Raw genomic sequence first — 8,398 nt, forward strand, 5'->3', positions numbered from 1 at the left:
ACGCTATATATGAGCACATTGTATTCCCAAATCTGGAGCGAAGTCCATGCCGCGCCATCAGAAATCCCAACGATTCCCACTTAAAGCAAAGTTGAAAGACGGAAAAAAGTTCCACCACAAATGACCTAATAACACATCAAGGGTAAAAAAAATTCCCCATTTGATCCCACAAATTCCCACCCGCTGGGGCTTAAACCGGGAGTCAAATCCACAAAATCGTTACATATTTCATGCGTCCCTGAATGTTTTTTTTTTGTATACTTGGTCGAGGCTCGTAGAAAAGCTAAGATTGCATGTACAAAGTTTCATTTCAAAATGTGCCCGTAATTACATTTTTTGGTATTTGACCTTTTAACCTCTAATGGCCAAAAATGATGCTTCTCTTGCACCTAGTTGTCCACCTGGGGATCATAACTACCAAGTTCAGTGAATTTCTACACAACTGTTTAGGAGGAGATAGCGTGAGGGACGGACAGACAGACAGACAAACAGACGGACAAACATACGGACAGACAGATGGACAGACAGATGGACAGACAGACAGACATACAAACAGACGAACCGACAGACGAACAAACAGACATACAGATGGACAAAGAGATGGACAGACAGACAGACAAACATACGGACAAACAGATGGACAAACAGACAGACAGACAGACATACAAACAGACAGACGAACAAACAGACATACAGATGGACAAAGAGATGGACAGACAGACAGATGGACAGAAATACAGACAGGCAAACAGACGGTCAAACAGACGAAAAGACAGACAAACAGACAGACATACAGACAAATGAATAGACAGACGAACAAACAGACAGACATACAGACAAACGGGGTCAATTACAATACCCCCCCCCCCCCCCCCCGTTGTTTTTACAAAAAGCGTAGGGAAAACGAGGTATCCTTCTAGTGTTTGCAGATGTATACTTAGACACCGTGTTTGCTGTGGGAGCAAACGTTTGTAGGTGATTTAAATATTTGCAGGTGCAGGTGTACATCTTGTATGCAAAACAGTATAATTCAGCTGAATAACAAGACCGTATTGAAAACAAGGTAGGGAGTATCCTGAAATAAACTTGTGAAAATGAGATCATGAGTTGTTCCATCGAACTAAGGTCTTCATTATTGATTTACCTGGGCACACTGAGCCGAAATAAACGACGTGCAATCTCAATCCAGACCAAACTACCTTCAAATTTGTCGAACCCAACCCCTTCGGTGGTGTATATAAGGTCTCAACATTGGCAACGAAGCACCTGATCTGTTGGAAGCGATCGTATTGCTTTCTCTGGTTTCTTGAGATATTCCGTGAATTTTCATCGCCATGTCCTTTTCATCGTGCAGCGTCTCCACCTGCTCCAGGGCCTCGCGCTCCATCTCTGGCTCCTTGTACTCGAATTCCAGGCGACCCGGACGTCCCACGAGCTCCGTCAGCGTCTACGGTGGAGCCGGGGGGCGATGCGTCCGCTCCGGATGCTTCCGCCCGTGCACCCCGGCCCGGGTCTGCATCATTCCCTCGTACTCGGCTTCCAGCAACACGTGCGGAGTCGTGAGTATCTCAAGCGTCGGCATCACCAGCTCGGTGCTGCTCAGAGACGAGAAGGAAGCCATGCAGAGCCTCAACGATCGCCTAGCGAGCTACCTCGAACGGGTCCGCAGTCTCGAGACAGCCAACCGTGAGCTCGAGCTCAAGATCCAGGAGTCGCGGAAGCTAATTGGTCCTCAAGAAACGGACTGGGACTATTATTTGTACTTGATTGATGACCTGCTGCGCAAGGTGAGAGTCCTGTAGCTGTGTGGATCAATCCGATTTCCTTTTCGAGAAATTTGGTGCCTAGGGGCCACACACAATGTACTCATTACCTCCTTAATATGGAGAGGGGTTGAATGGAGAACATCGAGGATGGAGAACGTTCGCATACCTAATATCTCCCCTGTCTCCTTTAACTTTCTCATTGTTTCTGGTCTCCATTTCTTTCCAGATTGAGGAGGCCACCTTGGTGAATAGTCGCATCTCATTGGATATTGAAAACGCAAAACTCACTGCCGAAGACTTCCGCGTTAAGTAAGCTTTTAACATTCCTCTAAAGTCAGAATAAAACGATTGGAAATAAATGTTGAGAAACAGAAATGTTCCATCATGTGAATGTATCAAACAGATGGGAAACGGAGGCAAACATGAGGCAGTTGGTGGAAGCAGACATTGCCGGGCTTCTGCAACTCAAGATGGAGTACTCTCTGGTTCGCGAGAGCCTCCAAGGAGAAATAGAAATGCTCATGGAAGAACTGGTCTTCCTCAAGAAGAACCACCAGGAGGTAAGGCGAGCACGTCGCTCGGCTAAGTATGTGCGCCTCAAAAGGGTATCTTTCCAAGCGCCACTTTGATGTGGATGGAGGAACTTATCCAGGCAAGCAAACCCAAAAGGGATAACGACACCTGTATTTGTGGTGACTTGTAGGAGATGGATGCCCTGCGCAAGCAGATCCAAGGAGACTCAGACCTCAATATTGAGGTGGATCAAGCACCCTCCGTTGATTTGACTGCAATGATTGCTGAAGTCCGGAGACAATATGAGGAAATGATCCAGAAAAACCGAGATGAAGCGGAAGCATGGTTCAGAGGAAAGGTAATTTCATCATGTACTGCGTGTAAGTTGGTACCGTATGTAGTCACTTTTCATCGTTTTCATGGTGTGTGTGTATGTGTGTGTGTGTGTGTGTGTGTGTGTGTGTGTGTGTGTGTGTGTGTGTGTGTGTGTGTGTGTGTGTGTGTGTGTGTGTGTGTGTGTGTGTGTGTGTGTGTGTGTGTGTGTGTGTGTAAGAATTTGGGTCACCCTATCAAGATCGGATTATTTCGACTTTTCAACACACATCAAGAATATTGATGTTTAACCTATAACAAAAAGATTAAATGAGAGTGCACCATGGGCCATTTGGCCTCATTTCCCTGTTTGAGGTCGTATAGGATCATGTGACTACTACTTCCACTCAATGTCGTCCCGTGGCGATTGTGGGCCCTTTTGAATATTAATTTCCATTTTGCATACGGAATAGAAATACTTTAATGCAATGGGTTCGATTTTCCACAAATAATTCACCTTCAAACACCAGGTGAGGGCGGAGGGTAAACTAAGCTCTGCCTCTCTCCCCGCCGAGGGGGACACCCTACGTACGATGCTCGATCGACCAGAGCGGCGTTAGTTTTTGTTTTAACATCGAGTTGATTAATAATTGCTATTTTTTATTGCGACGTTGACCTAGCACGTGTTACGATAATGTGGTTCAGCAAATTCTGGGAGCAATTGGCCCACAGGTATGGAATTGTATATAAATCAAAGAAAAGGCTTCACACACACACACACACACACACACACACACACACACACACGTATATATATGTATTAGAGGTACACCACTCACCTTAGTACAGGCCCAAGCACATGTTAATATAGTTTTCAACGGTTGGATCTCAACAGATGAAAGAAAATACTTCAATAATGATGTGAAGATTTTGCTGCTCACCTTCAAGTTTGATGTCGCTCGCTTCTTCCTATATCCACACAGCTCGATCTAGCGGGGTCATCGGCCGGTGAGAGCAACGCTGCACTGGACCGTGTCAAGCAGGAATACAATCAGATCCGACAGCAGTTCCAGAGTGTGCAAGTGGAATTAGAAACCTTTCGGAACATGGTATGAAGAGTTTAAAATTTTCGGAACATTGTCCGTGCTGCTGTTTGAATATCATCCCGTTTACTGGACCAAATCGGTATAGGATTGGTGGTGGCTTAGCGGTTAGGGTGCCAGCTTGGGATCCTAGGATTCTTGGTTCGAATCCTGGTCCATCGCTGAATGAATGCCAGGGGGGTTAACTCAGCCTGCCATCCTTCCGAGGTCGGCAAATTGAGTACAAGTTCACTGGTAATTCCCTGTGTGTCGCAACAGGCGACTAACAGGGTTGGTGGCAGGAAGGGCATCCATCCATAAAACATTGCTCCAAAAAAAAGGGGGGGGGGAAGGGAAACCCAAAAAAAGGAAACCAAAAAAGAGAAACCCCAAAAAGGCCAACCCCTGCTCTGATGGCCTCGAAAGGTGTTTCTTACCGACTGCACTGGACCAAATCGGTATAGGCCTGCTGTTGGCTTAGCGGTTATGGTGCCGGCTTGGGATCCGGATCCTGGGTTCCAATCCCGGTCGTACCAAATTGAGTCGGCAAATTGAGTACCAGCTCACTGTGTGTTGCAAGAGGCGACTAACAGGTTTGGTGGCAGGAAGGGCATCCATCCATAAAACATTGCTAAAAAAAGGGAAACCCAAAAATAGGAAACCCCAAAAAAGGAAACCCCAAAAAAGGCCAAACCTTGGAAAATGGCCTCTGAAGGTGGTTCTTACCGAAGTTAAGCTGCCACTTGGTGTCTTTCTCCTTCCTCCGTTCCTCAGAACATCGCTCTGGAGGAGACGCTCAGGGACAGTGGAGCACGTTTCGACTGTGACGTCAAGGGTCTCCAAGCGTCCATTGACCGTCTGGAAGCTGAATTGTGTGACGTCCGCTCCAGCATCAACCAGCAACTCTGCGAGCACGAGGCGCTGCTCAACGCGAAGATGAAGCTTGAGATGGAGATCGCTACCTACAGACAACTCATCGAAGCGGAGGGGTCAGACAACCTGACACGTTAACACATTATTTCCTCGCTCTTTTCAAGTGTGACTGCAAGTAAAAGCTCAAGGGTTTAAAAAGTCAATGTGTTCTTTTGAAGACCTTTGGTGTATCTCACTGGTCGGAACTCAGCCTTCTTGCTAACGTCAACCTGTAATACTCGTTACCGATAACTTATACTGAACAATCGGATGGTACAGGTCTGCACCACCTCCAATATGGAAAAACAACACCACAAGCACCAGCAACAGCGGCGGAATGTCCACGTCCAGCGGGGGAAGTAACACCAACGTATCGAGTCGTACGACGACCAAAATTGGTGGTGACAATAGACCATGTAAGTATGGCCACAAAAAGTAGAACCTTGCGACTACTTCTCGGATTGTGAGTCAGAGATGTATAAAATCGGATCCATTGTAAATGTTCTTCGTTATTTCTTGGAAGTTCCGTAGAAGGTGTAATTGTTTCAGGTGACACGCATGTCCCATCGTATGATTGCCTCAGCAGGTCGTAGGGCGTGAAGGGTTTTTCCCACCGAAGACCCCTTTTTTGAAGACCACATCGGGAGTGCGGTTGAGCGGTCTCCGAGCGTATTAAGTAAAAGGAAAAGATTTCGCAGAAATCAAATGGCTTCGCTGAAACACTGCTGTGCTCCTTGTACCTTTGCTAGTGGGCTAGACACATCACTGCATTATTTTAGGGTTTAGTTTTCATTTGCATTGACCACGCCTCCCCTCTTTGTCTCTTCACTGTGCATGGTGACGTCATGCTGCACGTGTGGTGTGAGCACAATAAACGTTTGAAAAGCATTTCTGAGTCATTTGTGCTCTTCGTGGGATGTTTATGTGTTCCGGGCCAAATCACTTTGAAGGTACAGAACTTAAAATAACGGAACACTGAACGAACTAGATGGTATTCATAGAATACTTACCCTGCGCAGTCAACTTGTTGAGAGACAACTCTTCTGTTTTTAACATTTTTTTTTGACCCAGTATGGCTGCCAGACCACGTGAGCCATGACATCATAAATTTATATTCTCTAATATAATTGTTGCATAGATCACGCTCAATACATTTCAAACTGATCAGACTAAGCGTTGTCCCTGTCGAATTATGACGTCATAATTATGGCACAAATGACGTCATCGTTAACAGCACCTATTCCCTATATGGAGTTCTTTACAATGAGCCACGTTTCAATTTTTTCCATGCAGCGGTTTTGGAGATATAGAGGTGCAACATTTTTCGGTTTTTCAAAGATGGCGCCTGTACCACATGACCTATGACGTCATGATTATCATTAAAATATTCTACAGGAGGAGGTGTTCCAATGATGAAATTTCGTGTCAATCGGACCAGGTTCGAATCCCGACCCAGCTACAAACTGTCGCCCTGGTGTTTCACAGGCAGGATTTTTATTTTTATTTTTTTGTATACAAGATCGAGGCTCATGAAAGAGCTAAAATGATGATTCATCAGTGTGTGTGCCGTCCCTCAGATGGACGTTAAACTGGACTTTTTCTGTCTGCTGGAATTAATTGGTGGACGTCATAGATCCCACGGTGTCCTTCGCGAAGAGTAGGCAAGCTATCGCCGGCACCCTGGACAGATAACACATTCCTTCTCGAACCCACAAGGATTCACAATCTCCCAGCAATGGACCTGTCACCCACATACTACACAAGAATGAATGAATGAATGAATGAATGACCCAGCATTGTAAATTAATCTCGATGAAAACTGATGTCCAAATTTCAATTAGAGGTGGATCCGATCAGATCACGTGCTGTCATTTCAAATCTATAGCTTCTGAGTGAGTTATGGAGCTTCTGGGTGAGACAGCTTACAGGTGAGTGTGCGCACCTCTATGTCTGGGCCATCCTGGCAGCGCAGACAGATCACAAAGGCACAGATCGATGAATGAACTGGGACTTAAACAACGATCGCATAATTGTTCCCGTGTGCACGATACATTGCCTTAATACAGTTCACTAGCTATCGATTACTCCCAAGGAATGCTGTCTGATTCCTGATTCTGATTCCTCAAAACAATCCTGATTAAGGGGAAACTGCTAAAGGGCAGAGGAGAATATAGACAAAGAAATGAAGATGAAGACATTTTCACATGATCATCTCTTTGTTTTGATCATTAGATGTAATTTAACGGTTCATCAGGTGAAGACTTCTCCAAAAAAAATGAAGTTTAGAAACATCCAGGAACCACTTTCTACATTCACCAAACAGTGACACACACACACACACACACACACACACACACACACACACACACACACACACACACACACACACACACACACACACACACACACACACACACACACACACACACACACACACACATAAATATACACACATACACATACACACACATATACATACAATACACACATACACACAAACATATACACACACATACATACACACATACACACACATACACGCATGCACATTGCACACACATACATACACACAAACATACACACACACATACATACACACACATATACACATACACATACATACACATATACAACATTCACACATCTCCATTTCATTTCTCTTCCACACTCAGGCATTTCCCCTTTAGGCTGAAATTAACCACCACCCACAACCACCACCTCAACCTACATATATATATATATAAACATGTGCATCATCTACTCCTCTGGGAGGATTTGACCGAGCAAGCTGAAACGTTCATGTATTAATGAGGGCACCCTCATGCTGTGCATGTGCAAGTTTCGTTTGATTCCATCAAGTTTTGAAAAAAAAATCATTGCCATTTTGTCATTTTATTCCTCTGTGGGGGGGGGGGGGGGGGGGGGCGGAATGGGTTGCAATTGGTATTATCCGAGCCCTACAACCACAATATATAATATGTGCACATAAGCAGTATGCAAGCTTTCGCTTCATATACGTAACTTGGGTTAATTTTATTTTTCGGGGCGATCGAAGCAGCGCTTTTTTGCCTATACACTGCCCCAAAAAGGGACGCATCAAAAGAAACGTGGCACACTTGGAATAAAAATGCCCCATATGGTGGGTGGTTCCCTGCTACGGTTCTTCCTGGTGGCTCCCGTAGGGAGTGCGTCCTTCTAGGTCATGTGACATAGTTGAGAATTGTCGTTCTGGGGGGGTCAAAGTGGATCTAGGTTTGACCCGCCAAAATAGGTATTTCCTTTTTCCTCTGAAACTACACAAATAATTTCGATGAAACTTGACCACAACGTTCACCACCCGTGCTGTACCAAAGTATCCGTGCAGTACCAAAGTACCCATGCTGTGCCCTTGCTATATTGATCATTGTAAGTCCATTGGTATATTGACCATAGGACGACTGAGATTTCTGGGAAAATTGGGGTGTGGGACGCGGATCCATGCGGATTTTCTTGGCGAATGATATTAAATGCCAATGTGTCGGAATTTCTCCAAAATGTAATTTTGAATGAACAAGAATATAATTTTCAAACAATGAGCACAGAGGACTTTGAGAGGGTAGGGTGTGCGAATGTACCCCACATTCCCTCACTTGTAGGACCTTCCATTGCTCTATCCAACAACATGGGGAATTGAGATGAGTAACCCATAACACACATTACTATGACTAGCAATGGTACACGCCCTATGGGCGGGGCTTCAATTGGGAGGCCCAAATGAAAAGGCAAAATATCAGAAATTGAAGGCTTTTTTTATTTTAAACGATTTATATAAAC

General features: G+C 44.9%; 1 protein-coding gene across 2 annotated transcripts; it reads left to right on the top strand.

The window, feature by feature from the left end:
- The first annotated feature begins 918 nt into the window (after positions 1–918).
- Positions 919–5,473, top strand: LOC137438613 (keratin, type I cytoskeletal 18). Of its 2 annotated transcripts, none has more exons than XM_068133821.2 (8): positions 919–1,787; positions 1,993–2,075; positions 2,170–2,326; positions 2,470–2,637; positions 3,575–3,700; positions 4,448–4,662; positions 4,865–5,001; positions 5,172–5,473. In XM_068133821.2, the coding sequence occupies exons 1-8, from the start codon at positions 1,335–1,337 to the stop codon at positions 5,183–5,185; spliced, it is 1,353 nt and encodes a 450-aa protein (XP_067989922.2). In that variant the 5' UTR covers positions 919–1,334; the 3' UTR covers positions 5,186–5,473. The 2 variants fall into 2 exon arrangements, with proteins under 2 accessions (XP_067989922.2, XP_067989921.2); XM_068133820.2 differs by having other exon boundaries at positions 1,078–1,787; positions 5,169–5,473.
- The last annotated feature ends 2,925 nt before the right edge of the window (positions 5,474–8,398 follow it).

This window comes from Myxine glutinosa, chromosome 13, assembly GCF_964187855.1.
Source record: "Myxine glutinosa chromosome 13, kmMyxGlut1.1, whole genome shotgun sequence".
In the NCBI taxonomy this organism is placed as follows: Eukaryota; Metazoa; Chordata; class Myxini; order Myxiniformes; family Myxinidae; genus Myxine; species Myxine glutinosa.

Coding starts and splice junctions, on each gene's coding strand:
- LOC137438613 (XM_068133820.2), top strand. CDS start 1,335: ATGTCCTTTTCATCGTGCAGCGTCTCCACCTGCTCCAGGGCCTCGCGC. Junction 2,076..2,169: donor GCCGAAGACTTCCGCGTTAA/GTAAGCTTTTAA, acceptor TGTATCAAACAG/ATGGGAAACGGAGGCAAACA. Junction 2,327..2,469: donor TCAAGAAGAACCACCAGGAG/GTAAGGCGAGCA, acceptor GGTGACTTGTAG/GAGATGGATGCCCTGCGCAA.